General features: G+C 48.0%; 1 protein-coding gene across 2 annotated transcripts in view; it reads right to left on the reverse strand.

The window, feature by feature from the left end:
* The window catches only part of SLC4A4 (solute carrier family 4 member 4), a 115,304-nt gene that overhangs the window by 31,553 nt on the left and 55,833 nt on the right, over nucleotides 1-27,918 (reverse strand). Inside the window, exons 4-9 of one of the 2 annotated variants that reach the window (XM_082282371.1) lie at nucleotides 19,402-19,537; nucleotides 15,540-15,700; nucleotides 12,928-13,107; nucleotides 8,347-8,442; nucleotides 5,910-5,986; nucleotides 306-463 (exon numbers count right to left, since the gene is read on the reverse strand). In XM_082282371.1, the coding sequence (XP_082138497.1) occupies nucleotides 306-463; nucleotides 5,910-5,986; nucleotides 8,347-8,442; nucleotides 12,928-13,107; nucleotides 15,540-15,700; nucleotides 19,402-19,537 (808 nt within the window). The remainder of the gene's footprint in view (nucleotides 1-305; nucleotides 464-5,909; nucleotides 5,987-8,346; nucleotides 8,443-12,927; nucleotides 13,108-15,539; nucleotides 15,701-19,401; nucleotides 19,538-27,918) is intronic. The other variant, XM_082282370.1, reaches the window with a different exon arrangement.

Consider the following 27,918-nt stretch of genomic DNA (forward strand, 5'->3'; position numbering starts at 1 on the left):
GGATCTGTACAGAAGGGGCAGGAAAAAAGCCCCAGGAGTTAAACTTAACACTGACAGTGCCCTATACTACTCACGTGCTAAGTCAGTGTGTTTGTGTAATGGTCTACTTATAACCAAACTCAGAACCTGAAAATGATGAAGCAGCTTCAGTGAGTTTTGTCACTTTACACCACCAATCTTGATGGTTCTGCATGTCACGGGATAGAAAGCAAGGAAGAACATCTTCTGGCCTGGTGTTTTCACTTTATCAGGTGGAAATGCATGTTCCCTGTCCGGTGCCCTGCCTGGGGGCTGGGTGTCCTTACCGTGTGGGAACAGGGACCTCAGTGAGAGCTCCCAGCATGACCGCCTGCTGCAGCCGCACGAAGGCGATGAAGGGGCTCTCCAGGAAATCCACCTCCCCGACCAGCACATTGGAGGCCTCAGCGTCCCGAGGCAATTTCTTCATGAATTTATTCTTCAGCTGCAGCAGTGGAAGAGGAAAAGAAAGTTAAGTTGTGCTGGGCACGTTCTTCTCACCTCTGCACCTCTGTACTGTAACTGTGCACGCTCATGGGCTCTGCAATAATATGCACCCTCAGCCTGGATCCAGCCAGGGAGAAATGTCATCAACAGGGATCGGGAAAACACTGCAGCAGCAGCCGCCGAGTTCTCAACTCAGCCTCTGCGAGACGCCTTTGTTCGAACTTCAGCAGCAGCAGAATTAATTTGGAGTTGAAGGCTTTTGAAAACCCTGCCCTCAGGTGGTTCCCAATCTGTCCCCTCTCCCTGCATGATCTCTGGAGATGCTCTGTGTGTGCCTGGCGAAGGGTGAATGGAGAGGGAGGATGTACTGCCAGGAGCACCAGCGAGGGAGGGCACTGAACTGGGCTATGAATCCCTAATGAACTGTGTCAGACAACTCAAGGAAGGAGAAAAATGGAAAAAGTCTCAGGAAAACACATTAATTGATTTAACAGGAAGGAAACTGCTGGACCCATCCTACCCCTGCATACTTCAATGAGGATTACCACCAGAAGAAATAGTAAATAAGCATCAAGGAGCTCTGTGGACAAAGTCTGGAAAAGTGCTACCAGTTCTTCCACAGACAGTGTTTGAGAGCATAGTGGTGGTAAAAAAATAATGGCAAATCCACACCAAACATTTAATTTACCTCATCAGATTGGCTGTGTTGCTGAACAAGGATCATTGAGCAACACCACGGCTGGTTTGGACACCTGGCCCAAACCCAGGTGATCCTCCGAGCCAGAACTTACCTGCAGGGTCTCCTGTGGCCACCCAGCTCCTTAGGCCAAAGGCTCCAGCCCCTTCAGCCTCCCCCCTGCCCAGCACAGCAAACCACTGTCACTAATTTTGAAGAGCTGCCATTACAGTGGGTTTGTTTATCTCGAAATGAGTTTTGCAGCACCACTCGCCACTTTCTTAAATCATTTATCAGACTGGTGATCAGTGCAGTCAGCACTTAAAATCCATTCTGAACCATTCCCCAAAGAAGCTTTGGAAAGATTCGACTCCTCAGCAGCATCCAGGAGCAAGGGAGGGAGGAGGGAGCTTCACTTTCCCCTGCCAAATTGAACATCATTCCAACCCAACAATTAGTGTTATGTCAAAAGCCAAAGGTCTCCAGCACTGTACTTGCAAAAAGGCACAGCAACCCCAAAATCACAATTTCCTTAAATGTACTGAAGCACTCGGATCATCAACACCACTTCGGATCAATCGGAAATGAAAGCAGCTCCTAAGTACACACTCCTGAGTAGCACTTATGGAAGGTTAATTCCCCCTGGAACTTGAACCTGCCTCTGTCTCTCTGTTTTTCTGTCTCTGCTCACACATAGGTTTAAGATCACCTGATCACCTTCCCACAGCTTATCCCATGAACACCTGCCTCCAGGGGTACCTTCCAAGCAGGCTGCTCCATCACCCAAGGATGCTTTAGAGGGTCACTGTGGATATGGGGAGAAACCAGGCAGGCAAAACTGCTCTCTGCATCAAGAAAAACAGCAAAAGTAAATGAAATTCCAGTTAACTAAACTTTCTAAAAACTTTTCCTTTCCTCCAGAAGGGTGGCATTGATTGTACTGGAAGACAATCATTTTCAATGGAGCTCCATGGAGTGAAAGCAGGTCACCCAGGCTGACAGACCTCAAAACTGGCAATGTCTGCTTGCAACTGTGGAGGTAAGATGTTCCAACAGGAAAAGCAGGGAATCACTCCCACTATCAATCACACGACTGCATTCCCAAGAATGGGATCCAGCCAGCGCCTCCCTGTCCATTGGTCCCCAGGAAAGGCAGAAGGGTTTCTCTAAACAAGGCCAATTTCTTTTTTTACTTCAGCTCTGGCTTTGGCACAGATCCCCTGTTGACATGGAAACACGGGGTTGAATACACAGTGTCTACACCACAACAAATAAGAAGGGATTTGTGCCTCCCTCTGACTGGCCGTATTCATTCAGAGCCAGGCTCGCCCCACATCCAAGCCCTCTGGAAGCAGAGATAACGCCAAGTCAGGAAACTCCCCTTATATCAACATACATTCCCTTTCTATATGCTGTTGCATCAGCTCAGGAATAGCAGGTCCCTGGGAAAACAGCTTTCCTTTCATGTCTCCTTATTTTACATGTTGGTACTGAAGGAGTCCTGGTGGTTCAACCACTCGGAGCTGCCAAGGACATTCTAATAGAGCACAGTCAAAGGATTTCTCACAGGAGGAGGGACTGGAGTGGGAACAGCAGTAGGAACTTCCCCAGCTTCCTATGGTCCGCTGGCACTACAGCACCAGAGGGGCTGATAAATTTGTCATTTACTTAACTCTTTTCAATCACTTTCCTTCACACATAAGCTGAAAGAAAAGACTTTTAAATGTTTTTAAAATATTAAGATGTGGCTGCCCCATCCCTGGAAGTGTTCAAGGCCAGGTTGAACAGGGGTTGAAGCAACCTGGTCTAGTGGAAGGTGGCCCTGCCCATGGCAGGGGGTGGAATGGAATGATATTTAATATCCCTTCCAACCCAATCCATTCTGAGATTCTGGGATTCTATGAATATGGCACTAGAGAAAAACTTGATCCAACAACTTGACGTTCAGGAGCTGGAGGAATTCTCCAGCCGGGAGAGGTCCTGGTTTTACAGACGTAGCTCCAGCGCCACTAATGTATCTGGCAACAAAGAGCTGTGAGCCCAGGAGAGGGCCGGAAGCCTAGATGCTCATTTATTAATTGCAATACAGAAAAGAAGAATAAATTGCCCCAAAATGCCACTGCTTGTCTCTCCAGCTGCAAATGCCCAGGGCACTAACTGCAGCCAACACCTCCTAAAATAGAACAAATGAAGGCAAATCCCTTCTCTGCACTGCCACCTCGGGAGCAGTGCTCTGCCAGAACAAACACAATGAAAGGGAATACACCTCCTCTTCCCTAATTATCCTTATAAAATGCCAAACAAGCCCAAAGGAAAAAAATTACAGAAGAGCAAACCCCAAATCCGTGGGCCGTTAGCAAAGCTGCTTCTCACTGGAGCGGTTTGAGTCAGGGCCCGGCAGCTTCTGCGGGATGCTGAGCCAGCCTCTTTGCAATCCCAGCGGATCAAGCCATCATTCCCATGGCAGAGAGAGCCGGCCGATGCGAACTACCTGATTCAGTAGTCATAAGTAACACCCCTGAGCCAGGCAGAGCTGTCTGGGTCCCTGGCAGTAGGGATGAATCCGGGAGGATTCTGACAGATCAGATCTGTTCTGAATCCTGAACCTTGCAACATTCTGAGAAAAGGAGCAGGAATGCTACAGATTAAAGGAGTATGCTGGCTATAAATTCCCTTGATTATTAGTTGCACCATTCCAAATAGCATTAAAGGTTGCAGAACTGAAAATTAAGGATGTAGGAAGACAGGAAAGTTACTGAAGGTACAAAGAAGTTTCTTCCTCTAAAACACAGGCACACAATCCTCTTTCTGTGTAAAATCAGGGATTGACTGAGGATGTAGGAAGGCAGTGATGCTCCAAACAACAGCTATAAACTGACCTCACCTGTCACAGTTCTCAGTTCTTACACGCACACAAATAAATGAAAATTGGGATATTGCCTGTATGGCCTCACTAACTGTCCAGCTTCCAGAGGGGCTGCCCAAAGAACAACAGCCAGTCTCCCTGCTGCCAAGGCAAGAGAACCTGTTCTCTTTGCAGCTCATGCTGTGGTAACAGGATGGGTTATTGCCGTGCCTCCTCTATGGCACACTGAGTCCTGCTCAAGGAAGTTGCCAGGCACCACCACAATGGCACAAAGTCAATCAAGGCAGGACATTGAGTCGATCAGCCATGAAAACTGAGCTCTAGGGTCATGTCTCAAGGCGCAAAGGACAAGGCTCCCACCTGTGCAAAGTTCATCAGCAGGACACGGGCTAATTAACTGAGAGGATTTCTGGAACTCTACACTTAGCAAGAAATAGTTCTCACTACCAAGAGCCAGGAAGGTAAGAACTTTGGAGCATACTCCCAACTGTGTCTATTAACAGATTTCCCTATCAACGCTACCAAAACATCTATTTTTATACCCAATTCGCCACAAAAGTTCATTATCTGAATTTCCAGAGACACAGGAGGGGCAGTGGGAAATGTCTGCACTGCTGAGAGCTGTGAAGCTGCTGCAACGCTCAGCCCCAGCTTTGGGCTGGCCCAGCATTAAAACCCCAATTATAATGGGATTAAAAATATAACAAAGCAGTCTGTCCAATGACAAAAAAGCTATTTTACAATCCTCCTTCTTCCGCAGGTGTGGCTGCATGTATTAAAGGAAACAGGTATTTTGGAAATACCACCACAGATGATACTACAACACTGCATGACACTGAGGTCAGTGCAAAACATGCTGTCCCCCTTCTCTTTCCACAAAAGTGTATTTATTTAGGCAAATATCTATTTCTTTTTAAAATAGTTAATTACTCTGAACTCAGTTTTCTACTTCAGTTACGTTGCTATGTCTCTTTCAAGATGCACTTACGGAAGATTGTGACCAGCCACTGTTGAAGGACTGGAATCATCCTCAACTGGCCAGCAATGCTGTGTTACCCAAATAATTTTCCAAAGTGACTCTCATTTGCATTCAGAATCACCACGGGACTAGGGAATACTGAAAGATGCAGACAAAAAAAGAGATTCTCCGAAAGAAACAGTCGGGCTTTGAGAATAACCCACTTTTTGAACCCAGACAAAGGTTTTTTGAAACTTGCACAGAGACCTCATTCAGACACCAGTTTTCTAAGAGTTGGAATAAACTTACTGTTACCTCCCAGAACCGGCAGCCTTCGGAAAGGACGGAAACAAACACAAAGACAGCCGCTATGCCACACCACAAACATTACCCTAGTCTAAGGAAGAGGTCGAGTCCACAGAGATTTGTCACTAGCGGCCAATTTTAACTTGATTACTGCATTTTGGCGCTGCTCTCCCGCATGGCCTGTCAGCACAGCCACCTTCAACATTGTGCAACCTGCAGAGGGAGGTGGCACCTTTGTTCCACCAGCTGCTGCAGCAAGGACACATTCCCCTACGTGCTCCTGCTTGACCCCATGGTTCCTGTGAACACTCAGCCCAGGGTGCTCCTCTGTGGACCCTTGTAACCCCTGAGCAGGAAGAAGATCCAAAATCCACCAATCCCTGGCTATTTTCCCTCCTTTCTCATGGGGATCAGCAAGATGCCATCTATGTGGTATCCCTTGCTTCAGACCTTGTTGGAGATTAACCTGCTGTTTTCAAGGGTTGGTGCTTAAACAGTGAAAGATCCACTCACAGAACTCAAAAATACTCACCTTGTTCACCCTCTTTTTTTCAGTGCTAAGGTACAGAGAGCCCTTTCCCCAACGTCCAGCTCCTCTCCAAACACATCCCCAACAGAAGGCTGGACCTGGAGCTTACCTGGTCCTTCTCAGGCTTGTCCGAGATGTCATTGAGGCTGGTGGAAGTCAGGTTTCGGTGAGCCATGGCTGGGCTGCCTGTAAGAACAATGTTCACACCAGTTAAAGCAGCTGCTTGGATCCAGTCAGAATACAGAGGCTCAGGCTATAGCAACACCTTTCCTTGGGATGCTGATGTGGGGAATTCCAGACCCTGACAAGCTGCTTTCTGTCACTTGATGTGGCACAGGGGGGATTTAAGATGCTAACGCTTCATCACCTCTGACCCGCAGCAGTCCCGTGACTCCCAGGACAGCAAAAGAGACCAAGGACTTGCCATAATTCCTGCCTGTGGAAGAAAAGCAAAGCAGCACCACACTGCTAACGGCGCCAGGTCACCCAGGACCCACCACAAACACATCCCTGCACAGGGCTGGGACCTTCCAGGGTACAAATCCCTGGCTTCAGCTCTCCTATGTGGCTGGCATCTGCCCTCCTCAGCATGTCAGACACTGCACACAGCTCATGCAGAGAGGGAAAATGGCAGCTCCTGGTCCTTTGAGACAGCCCCTAGTGAACGCCTCCCTCGCTCCAAGTAAGCTCATTAACTAAGCTCATGAACCTTAAGCATCTCACTGATTAAAACAACATATGTGCCACACTGACGGGCCACGAGTCACCAATTCCTGACACCAGATTCTCCACAGAGGTGAATAAAACTCCCCAGAGACACAGCAGAATAATTAAATTTAAAACAACCCAAAACACAAACAAACAACAAAGCAATAGTAAACAAACACTTCTGGGATGGATACAGGGTCAGAAATCACAGTGGTCAGTATGAATTGCTATAAATTATCCTGAAATGTTCCCATCCCTTCTCATCACGTTTGCAGGAACCTGAAACACAGCACCAGGAGCTTTTATGCCAGAGTTTCTGACCATGAACTTCATTGGAAAGAGAGGAAATATTAAAAAAAATGGCACTGAGGCATTTCCCAACTGAGGCTGTGTCCTGAGACAATATTTTTTTTATATTATTAAAACAAACGTCCAAGTTCTCAGTGTCCAAGCTCCCAGCACAAATGAGCTCAATAATAAATCAGCACCAGGAGCAAATAACCAAAGGAGTGGGAATAAAAACTCTGGACTCCCCAGAGCTGTGTTTTCTTTACAACGTATGTGGCACTAGACTCAAAGTATTCCCTCCTGTGAGCCACCTGGAACCACACTGTACCTGCTGTGCGTTACTGCCATGTCCAGCAACATCAGCACAGCCAAAGCCAAGCACAACCAGATAAATCGTGTAGAACAAAAGGGGGATCCCCAGCTTCAACTCTTCCTGCTGTTATTTAAGACCCCATTTAGCTGCTATTTTTTCCAGATTACACCACTTGTTTGTTTTGTTTATTAGATTCCAAGCTGACTCTTCCCTGGGGTATAATGACCCTTCTCCCAAGAGGAGGCAGCTTGTGCCTTTCTCTCTACCCTTGCTACCAGCCTCCTTCTCCTAGCAGGGGGGTTCACACATAGCCACACAAACTCAGAGCAGCTCCAAACAAACCCTCTCCTAATGGGCTCCACACATCCACACAAACTCACCATAGCTCCAAAAAAACACGTGGAGTACAAAGTTTCTGCTGCTGAGACCCCTGCCGAGGACTTCTGGTACAAAACAGTCATCCTTATGGTGTTTGCTAACAAAGGATAATTTCCTGATCCAGGGCCAATTCCCATTCCTGTCTCTCTGGCAAAGGTGACATGAGCCTGTCCACAGTTGTGCTCAGCCAAGGACTGGTGCGGGAAGTATGGCAGGCAGTCCAAACCTCTCCATGCTACTATCTCATCCTATGAATCAGCTCCATAGTAATCTATCACGGGGAATATCCTGGAATTCAGACTTCTGTCGATTGCTGTGGCCACTGAAGAGCACCTCTGTGCCACCAGTGCCTTAAGCTGTGCCTTCCTGGGAGGAGCAGTGCGCTCCTCTGGGATCAGCAAGGCTCCTGCGAGTCATGGCTGACAGAGAGAATGGGAGAGGAGCGGTGCCAGAGAACTGTCCGGTTCACCCCAGAGAGATCAAGCTGGCAGACTATTTCTGAGGTTAATTTATATGGAAATTAAAATATTTAAGCCCCTTTAACAGCCAAAGGATACTTCAAGAGACAAAAAAAAATAGTGCCATCAGCCAGCTTAGATTCCCCTTGGGAGTGTGGCCTGACCTACCTGCTTCATCCCAGATGAAGGGAAAAAGGAAAACAGAATGAAACAGAGCAGTGGAGGGCACAGTGGGGATAATACGAACAGCCAGAGCAGCACCATCCCCCATGGAACGCACCTGCACTCTTCCCACTGTTAATGCAGCAGCAAGCGTTAGGAGCCCGGCTGGTGAGACTTCCCCCTTCCTCTTCCTCTCCTGGCCCCCAGTCTGCCCACCCTGAGCCCTGCCCAGCACTTACTGAGCCATCCCACGCTGGGGCTGCGCTGCACTCCCAGTTCATCGTCCAAGGTGCGGGTGGCCAGGCAGGGCACGGAGCTCTCGAGCGGGCTGCGTGCTTGTGCCAGGCAAGCAGGAGACAGGAGCAGCAGCAAAGAGCAGGAAGAGAGCAAAGGGGAAAAGTTAAAAGAAAAGAAAATAAAATTATGCCAGAAAGAAAGGCCCAAGCAGTGCTACAGGGAAGCCAGGCAGGAGAGAAGGTTTCAGCTACACAGTGTGGTCACCAAAGCCCACTCATTTAGATCCCGACATCTCCTCCACAGCTCCACCTCACAGCGTTCACTTGGCAGGGCTGGACACAGCTTTCCATCCCTGGTGTCTGAAATTCAGGCATCTTGGAAGCAGATCTCCAGGAAGTGAGCGAGCAGCTGCAGTGCTGGTGGCACTGAGCAGTTCCAGACTGCAGCACCATCAGTAACAAGAGTTTTTTGAAAATAAAAATCAGGTCATGTCCCAGGAGCCAACTCTGAGCATCCTGACCCCATCCATACGTAGCCAGGCACAGCAATCCAGACTTGGAAATGCTCACAATGCTGCCAATACACACATTGATAGGGGTTTTCCAAGCATTCCTTGGACAACACCTCATTTCTGACTTCGACGGGTCTCCTCTGTGCTGATATGTTCAGCTGATGCCACTGTTCAGCTATAAAGGCACTGAGGTCACAGCTCATGGGAAAATCACTGAACTGATTAATGCTGCACCAAAGGAGCCATGGCTGCCCCATCCCTGGAAGTGTCCAAGGCCGGGGTGGACAAGGCCTGGAGCAACCCGGCTAGTGGAAGGTGCCCTGCCAGTGGCAGGGGCCTGGAACAAGGTGGTCTTTCAGCTCCCTTCCAACTCAAACTCTTCCAGGATTCTAACGCAGAGTAAGACCTTTGTTCCCCTGCAGCCAGGTACCCTCCTGTCTGTGCCTCAGCTGACACCTTGCCAACAGCCTGCTCTTCCCACTCAACGGTTTCCAAACCATGCTGCCAGCACAGTGTGAACAAACAGCGCTCAGAAGGTGTTTAGGCAGCACCCACACGGTGACGGGACCATGCCATTATTTATGGTGGTTTACAAACACTTAAACACATCACAGTTTTCTACAGCCTCTGCCAGCTTGGGTTTAGTAGGATGTGATCCTTTCTCAGTTGCCAAAGGCTCACGCAGGTGTTAAATTATACAAAATGCTGGCAGGCACGAAGCTCTGAAAGAAAAATGTCAAAAATGGATAGCAAATGTCATCACAGAAGGCTGGTAAATACTGATCAGCCCTCAGGCACCTGCAGAAAGGATGGGGACTGCAGATCCCATGTTTTACCATGGCAAACCCCAAGGTGTGCCAGCTGGAGAGCTGCTAGCCCAGGTGTTATGTACTGCTCCAGGGGTGCAGGACAAGGCCTGTGCCAGGAAGGGACACAAAGAACTCTTCAAAAGCCACTCAACAAAACCACACACACACACAAAAACCTGTCGAAAACCCCTGCACGAGTCCCATCGACATGTAACATGGAAATATCCTTGCTGAACACTTCATACAGCTCAACCTTCTACCAACAGAAGCAAGAAAGGGGGCTGTGTCTTCACAAGGTAACAAGGAGGAACTGCTTAGTCCAGTTTTGTCTGCCCAGAATTTTGGCCATCATCTTCTTCCTACTGAACAGACAGTAAAGGAGTGTTGTGATTTATCCTCCTCCATCCATGGCACATAAGGAACTCTCCTCTTTTTCCCAGTTCCTTTTCCAGAGCAAAGGGATTCCTGAGAAAACATCCTGCCACAGCGTGACCCACGTCAACCTCTACGATGCAGCGATGAAGAGCAGGCATCAGAGCACACCCTGGCCGTGTCTCTGCCCATCTGATCACTACCTTACCTTCAAACAGAGCAGTACATCAAAGATGGAGGCTGAGGATGACTCGCTCCAGGGGACCAGAGCCACCCCCATCTCTAGGGAGGGTTGGGAAGGGACAGAACTGCTCCAGGATCAGTTATGGCAGGGAGATTGGCAGTACATCATTCTTTCTTAGGTTCCTGAATTTCTAGATGCATCTGGATAACTGCATGGGGCTCATTCATCTCAGAAGTTGGAAATAAGAATATTTTGGAGCCCCTAAGACTTCAGTAATTTAAGCACTCTGAACTAAGTGAGACAGAGGGACCTCAGGATCTTTTTGAGCCACAGTCCAGGGTGGCTCAAAAAATTTCCAAATTTGAGATCTAACAAGTAGATCCCACCCTTGGAAGTGTTCAAGGGCAGGTTGGCTGGGCTTGCAGAAGGTGTCCCTGCTGAGCCAGTCAAGCAGGGGGGCAGCTACACTGGCCTATAAAGCTGTTGTGCAGAGGGCAGGAGGATGCTCAGACCTGGTGGCAGCATCAATATTGGATGGAAGTTTCACTGACACTGAAATGAAAACAAACACCTACCTGGAAAGAAACTCTAGGGAAATTTAGGAGTGCTTGGGGCTGGCAGCACAGTCATTATGGTGATTAGCCATGTTAAGAGACAGCTGCACTCCCACTGTCCTCATAAAATCTTTATCTGTCTGAAGGACATGCGAGGCACTCATTGAATCCAAGGTATAACCTGATCAAATACATTCTGTAGTTACTTTTTCATTGAAGTGTAAATAATAAATATCAGTAACAACTATTCAGGATGTATTTCCTCCTGTACATCAGTCTCGCCCTCCTAAAGTCTCAATGCACTTGTACTGTCATGGAACAGAGTGTGTTAAACATCCTCAGAACACATAAATATCCTAGGAGAGGGAGCAGAGATGGAACAACATAGGAGGAGTGGCTGATGGCCAGACCAGTAAAGAAGTCCTGGAGAATCAGTCCAACTGAGCCAGGACCTGCACAGCCCCTTCAAACAACAAGAAATGAATGAAATGGAAATCACTTAAAAACCAAATAAAGAAGGCCCTTAGCCATGAAAAATGAGCAGGGGCTGAGTGAGAATGTGAGGAATGCCCTTTGTCAGCATCAGCCTTCCTGGGATAAGCTCTGCCTACATGCAGGAAAGGGGTTTGCAGCCAAGAACTGAGGGCATCCCCTACACAAGGCAACTGATATGCCTGAGCACCAATAGCTGAAGATGTGTCTGTCTGGTGTTTGGCCTCCCACACACCATGGCCACAGGCCAGGATCCTGCTCCTCACAGCAAACCTGGCCATCAAAGGCCCAAAAGGGTTGGAGTCACGGAGGTGGTAACAGAAAGCAGATGCCTTCCATCCAAACCACGGGGAGCACACCATAGGAAGCATCCAACAAGGCCAGGTTGGCTGGGGCTCGCAGCAATGTGGTCTAGCAGAAGGAGTCCCTGCCCATGGCTCCTCCAGGTTGAGGACTCATCTGGCCACACTGAGCCCCTTCCCTAGAGCTGTAATTTCCTCACAGTGCTTCCTAGAGCCCAGTCGCTCTCTGCTCCATGGGACTCCTGCAGGGATATTCCCCTAGAACACTCCCTTGGTTCGCATTACCTGGTGTTACTGCACTCGATCACCACCTCCTCGAGGCACTCGTACACGACAAGAGGCATCATCCAGAGCAATAAACAGTCTCCACATGCACACACACTCCTGTCACAAAAGCAAAGGATGATCCAAGGTAGGAAACACTAATGAAGTGTGCAAATAGGTTAGGGAGGGATGTTAAGGTGAGCTTTAGAAGCCAAACACAGCAAGCTAAGAGGCCTTTGGTGGAACAGGAAGAAAAGAATTTTTTCACTTGCTTTTATTTCTGGCTATTTTAAAATGGCGACTTTTAGCCCAATTTCCAGACTGCCACAGGAGACAGCTGAGAGAACTCCAAGGCATGATAAGAGGTTTAAAACTCCGCTTTTTTTTTAATGCCATAAGCAAGAAGACCCCAAATCTCCACCCAGGGGTAAGCACTGAGTCGGTGCCCAGGCCTCTGTAGCTGTCTGCATCCACACACACACACACATTTAGGGACACCACTACCAACATGGCACTACCTATTAGACTTTTTTAGACAGAAGAAGAGACATATTCACAATACACACCACAAAACTATTTTAGGACGAATAAAGCAAGATGGAAATCAGCTTTACCCCACTGGACAATGATCGTATGGCAATAAAATGTAAGCTAGATGTTACTGCCAGGTCATTTTTGATTCACGGTGCCACCGACACTGTCGGTTACAGACATGGAATGTGCATGGAAGCTTCATCTCTGCCCAAACGTTTCAGGTGATCAGCCTTTTAAGGTTCAGACCCCACCAGAGTTTTTTGCCAATATCTCTTTCCTATCATTGCTCCTAAACCATCTCCTAGATGTCAGCTGCAAGAGCATCCCCCCGCCTTCCTGCCTGCCCCTCGAGTCCCTGTCAGTCCAGTGAAGATGTGGTTAGAGTGCCATGCCATGGCTGAAGCAGCCTGCAGAGCCCCTGCTGATGTGCCATCAGCACGGTCTCACTACTCCCGTGGGGGTTAGAAAAGCAGTGTCAGGGCCACGCAATTAGTTCTGGGAGGGCAGGGCAGGTGGGTTGCTGTGACAGAGAAGGCTATAGCCAGGTAGCCTCTGCATTACCATTATCGGGGTTGGAAAACATCCTACTTGCACTGGAGACGGTCTTTCCAATGTCCGCCAGCGAGCGCAGGTTGGATTTCTTGGTCTGGTGCCGGTGCTTCCTGAGCAGTGTGTAGGTGACCTTGTCCTTCAGTTCAGATTTCAACAGCCCCGTCTCAATCTGATTGTCAACGATCATCTCTGTGGCAGGCACAGGAAGGGGGAGGGAGGAGAGAGCAAAGTTAACCACAGAGCTCAAAACTGCTTCCAGGGAGTGCAGAGAACAGAGGGGTGGATGATTTTCACCCTGCCTTTTTCAAGGCTTTCTTACCATCTCAAAGCCAGGTTTTATTTGTATGAAAATCTCTTTTAGACATTCCTCTTGAAGCAGAACATAAGCATTTCCACCCAGCATGAGCCACTAACACACACCTACTGCACTGAGATTCCCTTCTGCTATTTCCTACATGCCACGGAGCCGATTTCAAATAGCAGGGTAACATTGCTCTTAGTTCAGAACTGGAAGCCCCTCTGAACCTGGACTTGTGTGAAGATGCTATAACTCTATTGCAAGTTCCATTATGGTCCCCAAAAACACACAGAAAAACGTCTGTCAGATTCAACAAGGCTTGAGTTCACCTCGCAGGCCCCCAGTAAAACCTAAAGACAGGAAGAAGTCCTGGAGATGAGCCACTAATTAAATCATTCACTCGCAGGACTGAAGTGATAGCAACTACAAAGGCAGAATTTGCTCCATTTACCACAGGATGTATTATATGGTTTTATCTTTCATGGAGTCACCAGGAAAAAAGGCCCCCAGCGTCGTCAATGCCTGCTCACTTCCCATCAATTCCCTCCTTTCTCCTCCCCTATCCCAGAGGAAAAAGGCAAGAAGGTGACCAGACTTATGAAGAATGTCCCCTGTGCAGTAAATCCCGCATGAAGTTGTTCCCTTGATGGCTTTAGTTCACGCGCTGTCCCCCGAGGGCAAGTGGCAGCTCATATTTGTCTGCTGGTAACTTTTATTTGTGCTAATAATAAAAGTTATGGGAAGGGGGAGGCACGACACGCATCACATTTGCTAACTCAGTGAGTCAGAAAGTCATCCTCTACAAGGAAGAGCCTAGTTCTTCCTCTCAAATTAAGACAGGGTGGGTATATGCACGTAGGTACCCTTACACAAAATGTTTGGCAAAAGGCTGACTTTTGTGAAGTGTTATTTTAATACAAGCTTTTCTTGCTCATGGTTTTGGTTAGTGATTTTTGGAGTATTTCCTTCAGAGCCTTCATTCAAGTTCCTCCTTTTCTATCTGGCACTTCCCTTCCCTGTTCCTGATAAAACACAAACAACAAAGAGTTTTTCTTTGGATTTTTCCTTTCCTGTGTGTCACTACCAGACACCAGCCAAGTGATCATGATTAAATCATCCTGGAAATCCAGTCCTGGATATCCCTACCTGTCTGATTAAGGGTCTGGACCAGCAAAAACATCCCGCTCAGGACAGTGTCACAGTGTCACAGCAACAGCAGCCACTGATGTGTAATTTAATCTCCTAGGAATTAGATTTAATTTGGGTGTTGAAGAAGGAGATTGAAGGTGACATCCCGAAGGGACTTCAAAAGAAAATTTAATGTTTGAGAGTTTAAGGTTTTGGACCATGCACATCAGCTTCTGAAGCGGGTTCAGCTTCAGCAGAAAACTTGAGAGGTTCTTGGGGGGTTTATTTTGTTAAAACTTTGCAAAACTGTGCATTTGGATACACAGACACAAAAGCAGAGGAAGATAAATGTCACCATAAGCACTTGCAAAACTAAGTTCAAAACTCTGTATTTAACACCAGAGGCAGCTTTTGTAATTCCAAGTCTTACAATCCAGTGTATGGAAGAATTCCATGCCAGGATAATTTTGACCTTGCTTCCTGAGATGATCATTCAAAGCACCCAGTTTTGGTGGAGGAGGTATTTAATTTAGCTCTCTAAAATCTCTTCATGTAATGGCTCCTAAACTCAGCATTTTGGTTAAATGTCCCTCCACTGGATGGCTCACTTGGAAAATTTATTTTCTCTAAATTCTCAGAGGCCACAGGCAACATGATCTGGCTCTCAGCAATGTCACCGAGCATCGTGCCAGGCCACAGCTACTTTGATGGTACAAAACCTGCCATCCCATTCTGCAGAGCAGAGCACCAGCTGGTGCTGGGGCTGGTCTCCCCTCTCCCTTGCTGGGGTGAGGGGGCATCCCATCCTAAACACAGCCCCACCTGCCTTCAGTGGACAGCTGAACACCTCACCCAAGAGCAGATCCTGGCCTGAGCCATTCTGCATGAACAGTATCTGATGGGTATCTCTGCCCCCAGAGACGTGGCCTTTCCACGTGTCACCTCTTCCAGAGTGAACATAAATTAAATTGATGTCTTTTACTCTTCTTCCTGCACTGAGAAGGACTCTTTCCATCTAACTGCTACCCTTCTCCAGGTACTTTCTAGTTTTCCCTTCTTATTCCTCCTTCTTTTTTTCCCCTCTTTTACTGAAAAAGCAGCACTTTTTCAGTAAAACCATCCATAAAACTGTATCAGGGTTAATAAAAATTTGTGGGGAAGGGGTGAGGGAAAGAGTCAAAACAGGTGTACTTACCCACGACCTGTGGGAGGGAAGAGGCCTCCATATCCAGCATGATGGAGCCCTTCTCTATGCATGTCCTCAGCTCGAACAGGCTGTGCAGAGACAAGGTGGCCACGTGCGGTTTGCTCCATCGCTCCCCACCTTGTTCTACCTTCTCCTCAAACTTGATCCACCTATGACAGGGCAGAGCAGTGAGATGGGGTTAAGGCTGTTGGCTCCTTGCAGGGAAATAAAACAGCATTTCTGGAAATAAGGCAACATGTCCTTCACTACCTAGGCAGTTCTGGTTTAATAGGTGGACTCCACTGTCCTAGAAGGCTTTTCCAACCTAAATGATTCTGTGATTCAAATTGAGGCAATAAAATATGGAATCAGCCACTGCCAAGATGCAGGCAGCATGGAATACTGCTGTCTCATGCCCACAGGCTGGCAAAGGGGGAAGAGAGAAGCACATCCCAGCCATGTCTGAAGGTGCTCTTAGAGAACAAGTGAGCCACCAAAGGAGGAGGCACAAATTAAGGGACTCATTCTTTCCCTCCAGCTGCTGTCTAATGATTTAACCAAGCAGGTCTGAAAAAACTTATCTCTAATGGAAGACGAGAGCAAAGGTTAAATCCTGATCTTTACACCCCTAAAACTACATCCCAACAGCAGGGAAGCAGGAGGCTCCATCTCCCTGGGCTGCAGCCCATCCCCACTTCCCCCTGCAGCCTTGACCCTGCCCTTGGCTCCGCTGCTCCCGGCTCCGAGCATGCAGGGATGGGCAGCTGGGATGAAGCACATGACTCCTGTGCGGGCTGGGGGATCTCACCTGGCCCACACCTTCTTCTTTTCCACAGCACCCAGCAATGGCTTTGCACCCCCAGTGCAGGAAAAGGTGGTTCAATATGCCCTAATGGCAAAGCAGAAGTGCTTTTTAATCCCCAACTGAGACACCATTTTAATATGGGTGGAAAACAGAAATTCCAGCGACTAATATAAAGGGATTATTAAGGAAAAACCCCAGACACATAAGGTAAGGAAGCTCATAAATTTGTTCAAAAGAATATTATTAGCAGCAAGCAAAATTATCTTTAATCTTGAAAAATGTTATTACTTGAGGATTAATCAATTATGCTTCCCAATTGCAATAATCTCTGAGATTTTGTTTTTTTAAAGCTGCTTTTTAACTCGAGCTAAAAGACCAATTTTCATCTCCAATTAGTAAGGTCCTTTTAGTTCACAAACGCTAAGTGTTCCCTAGGACACCTGAGGGACCTGGGTGGATGCAAATCTGTGCACTTCAGGGGTTTTGTCTGATGTGGGACCGAATCACACTTACCCTGTAACAGCAGGAAGTCTGCAAATTACCCGTGTTTGCCCTTCCAGAGAAAGTGATTACTCACAACTATCAACATTTGCTTTTTGTTTACTTTTCTCACTACAATCCACACTCCCAACACAATAAACCAAATATTAACTTGCAAACCTGGGTGAACTAATGCCTGCTCTATTCATGCAATCAGAGAGTGGTGTGGGTTGGGAGGGACCTCAAAGCTCACCTGGTGAGTGCTGCCTGAGTGCTGCCATGGGTAGGGACACCTTCCACTAACCAGGCTGCACTAACACGGGAATGCCTGCATTCCAGAGGTAGTCACAGGATACAGAGTGAAGCAGAAAAAGGAAAAGGCCTGCAGCAGCTGGAGGCCCCCAGCCTGTCATTAGGCTCAGTGAAGTATCTTTGGGGACCAAGACACATCCAACCATGGTGTGGGGACTGTCGTTCTATAAGGAAGGGAGATGGCAGGAAGGTGATGGGATTACAGAGAAAAGGAACTGTGGGATGGTGGCCTATGGGTTTTTTAAACTTCTATTATGATCTTTTTTTGTTATATAAGCTGTGTCAGGAATGACATTTTTATTCTTCAGCCTTTTACACCTGATAATATCAAGACAGCTTTCACGGGGCTGTGGGGAGTGAGGTGCAGCAGGTAGACAGGAGGAATGTGCAGATGTCAGAACAGAGCAGAAGGGAGATGAGGAAGGTAATGCGATTGTTTGTTCTCTCAAATATGAGTGCAGCCTTTAGGCCCGCATTAGCATGCAGGCAGTGTTGCTCTCCTCAGCTGGGAGCTGTGCAGTTCTACACTGGGACCAGGGAAAGCATCAACCCCTCAGGGTCTCCCCTGTCCTCTCCTCTCTCCTCCACCCACACAGGCCTGCCCTTTTTCCTGCATTCAGCACCTGCTCGTGCAACTTCCCAGTTGTGGGGGAGCTGTTCTGCACCAGCAGATGTAAAACAACCCCGGAACAGCTGGTGGATCCCGTGGCCACTGAAGCACAGCGCCAGCCAGCTCTGCATGCACTGGGAGATGCTCAGGAGCTCTCAGGAAGTTCTGTGGTGCAAGATTAAGTAATGTCAGGAACGTACTGAAAAATCCTGAACAATCAGACACTTTGGAAGATCCCCATCCACGAAACAGCCTGCAAGGCAGGAAGTTGGGCCAATTTAGGAATTACACAGCACCTCAACAGGGTGCTTCGTTACATTCTGTGTAATTTGTACAAAGAATCATGGAGCCATTCAGCTTGGCAAATTCCTCTAAAATCATCCAATCCAAACCTTAATCCAGCAAAGCCAAGGCCACCCCCAACCCATGTGCCTCAGCATCACATCTACACATTTGTTAAATCCCATTGAGGGATGGGGACTCCACCATGACCCTGGGCAGACAATCCTTTGGGTGAAGAAATTTTTCCTAATACCCAACCTAAACCTCCTCTGGCACAACCTGAGGCTGTTTCCTCTCGTCCTGTGGTTTGCTGCTTGGGAGAAGAAGCCCGGAGAGAACCCCACACACAGGTCACTGCAGCACTTCTACCAAAGATGTGTAAAAACACCTAAACCCCAGAAGTACTGAACTCATGGTAAGAGGGAAGAAGAGCAATAAAGGGAGAAAAGGATGAGCAACAAGTCAGAAGTTAGAGAATAAAAGGTGAAAAGTCATTAAGTTCCCCAAGCGACTGAGAAGCAAAAATAAAGCAAGATAAGGGGTAAAGGAGTAGGTGATGGAGCAGCTCGTTAAATCACAGGTAAAGAAGATTAAGGTGACCAAACAGGGGCTAACTCTGAACACAGACAGTGCCCTTAAGAGAGGGAAGGTGGGGAAAGAGCTTAGCCCAGCCTCCATAAAGGAAAAGGAAAACCCCCAAGCTCAGTGAGGGCAACTGGGAATAGGTCAGTGGTGTTCAGATATAAACTACATGTAACTTGTAGCAGCCAGAGCCCAAAAACATCCCAGCTTTTTTGTCGTGTCTTTTTGACCAAACTAACAGCAGCATCAAAGAACTCAACCAAGGAACTCAAAGCAAGCAATCCCACCCAGCATTTAATAAGCGCCTTGAACAATTTCTTCACAAGAAAATACCTTTAAGCTTTTTTTCCTATTTAAAATTAATTCCGTCAGTAACTCACTAGGACAGGCACAGCCAAAATTTCCCAGCCTGTGGTGTGAGGTGGGATCAGGCTCAAAAGCTGCTTGGGGCAATAGTACTGATGCAGTTTTGACCCAGGCAGCAACTTCTGGCAATTCCGGTCAGGACATGTCACCCTTTGCAAAGGACTACTCAGCCCATACTTTTCTCTCCACAGGCAAAATATTCCAATCAATCTGACACTCTATTTTTTTTCCTAGTTTTTCTTTTGGAATATTTAAACAAACCCTCAAATTCTCTCATTTATCAAAGAATGGCAATTTGAACTATACAGGCACCCTTCTGTGGCTTCCCCGTGCCTGCAGCACAGGTATTACCCAATGGAATGCTAAAATAGGAATTTCCCACGGGAGCGCTGCTGGCTGCCCTTCCCTTTCAGGGTAAAGGAAAACCAACCCACCTTGCAGTCTCCTTCCACTCCATCTCCTGTCCATCGACAGCCAGAAGTTCGTCCAGCTCGGTGAAGAGCTGCGGGGGCGCGGGGCTGTCATCTTCCTCTCCGAGGATGAAGCGGATGCGCTCGGCGGCGGGGGAGACTGCAGAGGTGAAAATACTGCGGTTAACAGCCTGCGAGATGACCAGCGACGTGCGGCTCCTCTCCTTGCCCTGCTCCCCAAGGCCATTCAGCTGTTTCTCCAGGCTGCCTTTGCCATCTGACATCCTCGTCGCTGCGGACGCAGGGGTGTGAGCGAGGGTGCCTCTATCTCCCTCTCTCCCCTTCCTTGCCTCTCACTGAACTTCTTACAAGTTCAAGCTGGGAGTAAAGTTCAGGAAAACTTGTCTCTTCCTACAGACCTTAACTACGTTACAGCAATTTGCAGCCCTTGTAAAAAAAAACCACTATGGAGCTCAGAACCAATGTGCTCTGTGGCACTGTCCGAGGACCTGCCGCTCTCTGAGCAGCCCGGATCCTTCACCCCCTTTTTTATATGACCTAAAACCAGTTCCAGCCAAACCAATTGGGGGCTTGCTGGCACAGCATCCCGCTGCTGGCTTTCCCCTCCCTCCGTGCCAGCCAGGTTTGGGCTGCCATTGGCCTGCAAGGCAGGCTGGAACCTCCCCAGCCCACCACTGGAAAACACAGGAATATTTAACAGAAGGGTAGTCTCGTCTATACATGAAGAATGCGACCCAATGCATTTAGTCAGGCACCAATGCACTGAAAAAAAAAACAACTGGTCCTGGTTGGAAAAGACTGCCTGTTTAGGCAAAAGAACTACATTCAACACACAGCACAAGCAAAGTCTGTTTGCATTATAAGCTCGAGAAAAAAGACAGAAACCCTTTCCTGGTTAAGGATTCAAAATTCAAACCTGAGAGCATCACTGTCCCCATCCCAAGGCCTGAGGGCATCTCCTAATGATAACTGGAGCCCACACCACCAGAGTCACCTTGCTGGAGGGCTCCTTGGGGTCTACAGTCTTTTTCTGAGTGTATCACTTTAAAACAAAGGTGTGACCATGTGAAATTTTAAGACAGGCATCCTTTCTGCTGGATGTTTATCAGCATTAGAGATACACAGCAGACTATGAACTTTGAACAGTTCTCAGTTCTGCTAAAAACTCCTTTCTTTTTAAAAGATCAGCTGGCTGTCTCTTGCAAAATAATTAATTACACCAGGTGTCCGACCACACTGATTTTTCCAGGGTAAACAGAGTCTCAATTTGCAATGGGAAAAAAGAAACCAGTAAAAAACATGCCCTTTACTCCTTTTTCTTTTCCTTAAACAAACTTTCATTGCTTTCTTCCTAAATTACTCGGAGTGATGATGCTTCTGTAACACAGATTTCTTTTTGACCAGAAGTATATTTGTAATCATAAATGCCTTTGGAATCTCCTGGGACCCAAGGACCTTTCCCTGCCACTACAGCAACCTCCCCATCACGAGGCATTCAACTTCCTGCAGGCTTCAGGAGAGCCGGAAAGGGATTTCTGACAAGGGCCTGGAGTGACAGGACAAGGGGGAATGGCTTTGCACTGACAGAGGGCACAGTTAGATGGGATCCTGGGAAGAAATTCTTCCCTGTGAGGGTGGTGAGGCACTGGGACAGGGTGCCGAGAGAAGCTGTGCCTGCCCCATCGCTGCAAGTGTCCAAGGCCAGGTTGAATGGGGCTTGGAGCAACCTGGGACAGTGGAAGGTCTCCCTGCCCATGGCAGGGGGCTGGAACAAGATGCCAGACTATCCATCCATCCATACCATGCATGTTCCATTGTCCTCCCCCTTTACCTGCGCTAATGAATCTCAATATACTTTTATATTCAAACAGAATTTGAATATCACAGCTAGAAAACAAATAAAATACATGTCCATCCTATTGCTTCAAAAAGCAAGGTGGAACACAGAAGTGGCTGCTGCTTGGAAGAGGTTGTAAGAGAAGGGACTGCAGAGCTTCTTGAGCTGTTGAAGGTATCCACTGGAGCCAATGGGAGGAGTGTCTCCTGAGTCATTTTGAAGTGGTTTTACTATATGGAAGTGTTACCCTGATATTCCCACTCAGAACATGGTCATTCCACAACATTTTGCCCACTGAACCTGGGTGCCCATCATCCGTCACCCCTTCTTTCTTGCCTTCCTCCTTTCCCTGCTGCTAATTTCCCATTATCCACACTTAGGGCCAATGATAAGGTTCACAATCCCATTAGGGCGTTTGCTGGGTCACAGGTCCCCGATGCTCGCTTGACCACATGTTCTTTATTGCAATTTTGTGGGTTAATGGGCCGTTTATGGGTTGTTTATGTGCTCTCTTTAGCAAGGAGAGCATATTTTCATCTTAATCTCCAGGCGAACACTGTGTGCTCAGTGCAAGCAGCCAGCTGAGCACCGGGCTCAGGGACTGGAGAGTCATTAACCCGGGAGGTGACCCCTCAGCCTTGCCTGCCCGACCTTTGAGCAGCACCTCGCCAGCCTGCCCCAGCCTTGGCCATCACCTTCGCTTCCACCTCGGTCGTCCAGTTCAGGAGCCGGTTGAACCAGCACCACTGATGCCAGGAGCAGCTCAGGCTGGTCAATACTGTTTTCCTTGCTGTCTTATTCAAGAGAACAACCTGATGGTCAGCAGACGTTTGCAGCAGAGAAAAGGCTAATCCAGAGATTTAGATGGCTGGGGTTATATTTTCCCCTGAATGGGAGAGGAATTAAGATGTTAACTGCAGAGAGTTGAATGTTCCAACACAGCGTGGATACAGAGGCAATGCCATCCATGGGTGATGTCTCTCACTTCTGCCTCTTCCCTTTCCTGTTCCATTCAGCCACACACGGCCCATGAGGCAGCTTATAAAATCCATAATTTGCACAAGAGCAAACACATCAGCAGTTTCTCCAAGTTCAGCTCAGGCCAATTCCGAGCACAATGTATGCCCTCAGGTTCCCAAAGGCAAAAATCAATCTCCATCAAGAGAGAGGAATCTCAGGAGTTGAGAAATAGGGAGAGACACATTCTAGCACAACAACCTCACATCAGGCATGGCTGAGCTTCCCTTCCCAGCCCTGCTCTGGCCACAGCTTTGGTGGCAGCCCTCCCTTGCTGCCCAGTGCGATGGCAGAGCTGCACACGGACATGCCGGGGGGACTTTGTGGCATTGGCCCCTATCCTAAAGTCACCTCCTGCTTCCAGGCCAAGGGCCTGGCTGGTGGTGGGTGGAAGGCAGTTTCAGCCTGGCTCTCTGGGTGTATGATGCTGCCTCAGGACGGAGGACAGGTGGTATCTGTGTTGATGCACAAGTCCTGTTCTCCACTCAGCCAATATGCTTTTCCTCCTGCTTTTTCAGCTGGCTGTTACCAGGGACACTTCTGAAGACCCTGGGGACCTGCACCTCGGTCAACTGCTTCCTCCATCCAAGGCCAAAGGGACCATCAGACATGAAGTTCTCTGTTACTTCTAAGTGTGTTGGCAGCTACAGAAATCCCTGAGAGACCTGGTGCAAATCCCTCTCCAGAGCCTGTGGAACCAGTATCGAGGAAAGCTGTTTGTCAAACGTCCTTTCCAGGCAGGCTTATTAAAATAGGACGTGATCGTACTCCCGGTCCTTTCTGGGGCTGCCGTCCTTCTGCCAAAGCTTGGCTCAAACCTATCCGCAGTCAGAGCAGTGACACTTGTGCAGACACCTGTAACAGATTTAAACTTGTTTCCTTTCCAGTTCAGCTGACTTCCCTTCCAAAATTCTCCATTGGCAAAGCCAATCTTAACTGTGTGTTAATGTCAACACAAGACACCAGCTAAAGGCAAGCAGGGAGGCTTTGATGGCTCACAATCCCACCAGCTTCCTTCAAAGACAAACCTGAATGGAATCCCACCTAAAACCAGGAGTCACTGAAAACCATCCCCTCGGACACCTCTGCCCGTTCCTGTACAGCATCCAACGCACTGGCCAAAGCCACAGGGTAAGACAAGGGATGCTCTCCTGCTTCACCAGCAATACTGTCCAGCATTTCTGGAGCACACAGACTCTCCATGCTATTCCTGCACCTTTACAGGTAAGAACTGTTATTCCCGTTATGGAAGGGAGAACGATCACTTCAGGTAACACCAATATCTGCAGAACAGCCCAGGTGAGAACTGATTTCCTGATTCCCCAAGTGCTCCACCAAGCACAAGCATCCCCGAGCACCATCGAAGAAGCCAAGTGCACATGGATTTATACATGACACCTACTTTTGGAAAGCCTGCACCGGGGACACTGCTCAGAGGTTGCACACTGGCCTTTTCCATGGTCCCACAGAACCGCTCCTGGGTGATCTGCTCCCCAGCTAATCACTCTAAGCAAGCGTGAGAATTTCTCTTTTGCTTGTTTTCCCTCCTTGTTTATGAACGATTACTTTTTGACCTTGTGCCGGGGCGGGCTGACTGTGAGGCAGATTAGACTTTCCACAGGCAGAACTTGGCAGCCAGGAGGGAACGCTCCCCACACTACCCAGATCCCACCCCAGGCCACCTCTTGTATGACTGTGGGGTGCAAAGAACGCTCTTTGAGGTGCTTGATCCATCTTGGAGCAAATCTACCCCATCCCTTGATCGTGCCCCTTCCCAGACATAATGAACAGCACTGCCTCTGGAACAATCCAGTTTTTGCTGGACTATTGGACTGCATGATTGTACATGTTTTGCAGTAAGCTCCTCTGCAGCATGTGGCATATATTAAGCGTTTGATCTGCAAAAAACCTGCAGTATTAGACAAATTCTTACTAATACTGTGTTCTCTCAAGTGCCAGAAGAACGGTAGCATTTACGTAATGCTTTGCTGGGCATTCTCAGCTCCCTTAGTCTTTGGTGCTGTGCCTACAGATACTTCATTAAAACATTCCTTGGAGATGCAGGGAGAGAAAAAGGACCCTTCTAACAAAAATGTTTCACATTAACTCATCTGTCATTGACAATGAGTCTGTGAAGCTGCTAAACAAACCCAGCATTATCTCATGAAAATTTGGTGACCCTTATGCTAAAAGGCAATTCCTATAAAAGAAGACAGCCTGCCAATTTCATCCACATGGCTATGATGGAGAGACCACCACATGCTATACCCCAAGCCCCATGATGAGCTTCTTCCAACATTGTTCCACTCGAGGGAGACTCTGCCTTCAAAGACTGACTGTTTTTTCCACCTGCAGCCAAAACCAGTAATATCTACATAACCTGCCAGAAGCAGAGGCAGCTGCAGAATCCCAAGGAAATGGGAACAGATAACCTCCCACAGGCACATGATTAGCCAGTTGAGCCAAACTGAGTATTTTATGTACTAACAGTGCGAGGCTCTGCCTGCTCCCATCAATGCCAGGCTCCCCTGATTCCAAGGGTGTGGAATTGGGTGTACGCGGACCACGCAATTCCCTGCAGGTATGCCACAGCTAGATGCTAATCAACAGTGACTAGCTCTCAAGCTGAGAGAAAAACAGGAAATTTGTCTTTCTTTCTATATCACATTTTAAAAATTTTCTAGATTCTCCGAGTGCCATTCTTAATGGCATTATAAGGCAGCAGCAATGCCTCCGACACTTGTACAAACCAACTAGTCCATAGTGACAAACCATACTGGTTATAAACCCTGATATAAACTACACCACAAGCAATTCATTGCAAAATACAGATAACAAAGGTATTTTTTGACTGGTCCTGGAGGTCAACCATCTTACTTCCAGTTGTGTCAAACTGCTACGGCAGCACATTTTTAAGGAGCTGTTCCTGAGCAGTTGCCAAGAAGACTTTAATAAAGAGCGAGCAGCATCTAGAGAAAGCCTGTCTTTCTCCGGAGCTCTGGAACATTTCCTGCTGTCACACAGATACAGGATGCTGTCTGGCATCACACCTCCATTGGATCTGAGCAACAGTCAAGTCCCCAGTGAAACAGCAGTGGAGCGGCTGCCACACAGAACTGAGTTCAAAAATCACTCCTCAATTCTCATAATTTTCCTTCTTTGGCTTTTCTCTGTTTCCCTTTTTAAAGCAGTGTGGCTTTCACAGTCTCCTTCCTGGAGAGACTGGTGCTGTCCACCTCTCTGGGATCCTGCTGGCTCCTGTTCTGGTATCTTAAACACTGTAAGCACACCATGATCACACACAACTCCTCCCATACCCCCATCAGTATCACTGCACCATGTGGCCACAAAGCAACTGCTCATTGTAAGCACAAGGGAAAACCCCTGCTCCTCTGGGAAACAAAAAACCATCCTTTTCTTTTCCAACACTGAAATGTGGCTCCCCAGAGACAGTTTTAAAGCCAGTTTGATGTGCTGCAGTCCCTATAAGTAGTGCCATTTCCTTGCATCAGCCACAAGCCCTCCTACCAAACTATAACTCAGTTTACCACTGCTCATTTACCTCATTTAGGTAACAAGGAGGGTACAGGGACACTTCTAAGGTAAAGCTGTAGCAGCTCTGGGCTCTTCTCTTGAGTTTGAGCTTCCACGCAACGACAAGAGGAAACTTCCCTCTCTGTGCTTCCCAACCAGCCCTCCGGCTGCAATAGCCAATTTTCTGCCTATTAAGCTCTTCTCACAAGCAGGGTTTCATCACTGTCTATCTGTCCCGTTCAATCAATCTCCACAGCAGCCCTGACTGTTTCAGCACTTCTGGAAGTCTCCTTCAGCAAGGCCTTGGCAGGACAGAACCCACCCACAGAGGGAGGAAGCGACACACACGCGGGTGAGGATTTTCCGTATTTATTCCCACAGTTGCCGTGCATGCCGAAGCCTTGGTCCCATGTCTCCGGCTGCAGGGGAGCCCACCTCCGTTGCCAGGCTGTTTTTCAAGGAGTACTGAATGTTTCTGGCATCCACACTTTTTGCTTTCAGCTCTTTTCATTCTGTCCCCTCTGTTTTCGATGTTGCCAAATGCCTCATCCATTCTGGGCACAGAGGGAAACGTGCATTATTATTCCTTACCATCCTTGCAGAGACCAACTGGTGCACAAGAGCTAAACACACGTTGGGGGGTTCTGCAGGTTGTTAGTTCTTCCTGATCACCTGTCCTGCTTCAAACTCCACATAGGAGAGGGAAGCCATGGTGTAAATATGTATTTTATAGAATTCCAAACTGGTTTAGGCTGGAAGGGATTTAAAGATCATCTTGTTCCAGCCCCCTGCCACGGGCAGGGACACCTTCCACTGTCCCAGGTTGCTCCAAGCCCTGTCCAACTGCCCTTGGACACTTCCAGGGAGGGGACAGCCACAGCTTCTCTGGGCAACCTGTGCCAGGGCCTCCCCACCCTCACAGAGGAGAATTTCTTCCTGGTATCCCATCTAACCGTGCCCCCTGTCAGTGGGGAGCCATTCCCCCTTGTCCTACACATATCTCCACACTAAAAGCACTATCATAGAAGCACAGAACTGTAGAATACCAGGTTGGAGAGACCTCAAGGATCATCAGGTCCAACCAGCTCAGAAGCCAGAGCTCAGGAGGCCACTTCACCTTCACTCACAGCAGGAGGAAGGTGCCAAGCTCCTTTGAGATGCTTTGAGAAAGGGTTGTCTATTTTTCCACCACCTTCTGAAAAGCTTCATTCAGTGACAAACTGCCCTTTTGGCTCAGAACGGTTCACAGCCGCTTATCTAAAAAGCTGCAAAGCCAGCCTGAGAATCCAGACAATGCTTCCATTGACTAGGAGAGCACCAGGATTTGGCCTGACAGGGTGGTTACAAAACCAGTTGATTTCCCATCTGGGTGCTGGTTTTCCTCACATTTCCCTGCTGCTGCAGAGCAAGCTCCATTGGGTGGATCCACCCCTACAGACCTGCCCTTTCGGGTGCCTGCATTTATTCTGTATTTTAAATCCTGATAAACGCCGCCTCCCTCACTTGGCATCCCTGGAGACGTTACGACCATCCCGACGGAACTGTCCCCATCAGTTAGCAGCGTGGCAAAATAAAGTTTTGTGTGGATAAACCACTTCTCTGAAGGCATTTTCATTTTCTCTCTGGGTCAAGAGAACTCAGAAAAGGGCTCTTGCAATGGCATTTCGGGAGCAGAAAGACCCTATTGAGACAAAGACACAATAACCAGTTTTGCCCCTGCCTTTAAAAATTAACCACCATTAACTCCGGGCTCGGCACGGCTCCAGGCTGCCAGCAGCACACTCCTTCCAAGCGGCTTCCCAGAAGCTCCCAATTCAACTTGTTCTCAAAAGCCTGGTGACATTTGGGCAGCTCCTGCTCTTCACCGGTTTCCCCTTGCAACAGCAAGTGAAGTTCAAGCTTCCGTCTCCTTTTAACTCTGAGCTTCACAGACTCACCCCCACCTCCTACACGAGCACCAAACCTCCACGGAACACGACTATGGTGGAAAAAACCAGTGGATTTGCTGGGGTCTCACCCATGCTGAAAGGTAGTTTTACAGCTTTAAGCAAATTTCTGTAATTCAATCAAGGAAATGTAAGTATCAAATATTTCCACTTTCAGGAAAAGAACGTGACAGGATCTATACTAGT

This window comes from Coloeus monedula, assembly GCF_965178545.1.
Source record: "Coloeus monedula genome assembly, chromosome: 5".
NCBI lineage: Eukaryota > Metazoa > Chordata > Aves > Passeriformes > Corvidae > Coloeus > Coloeus monedula.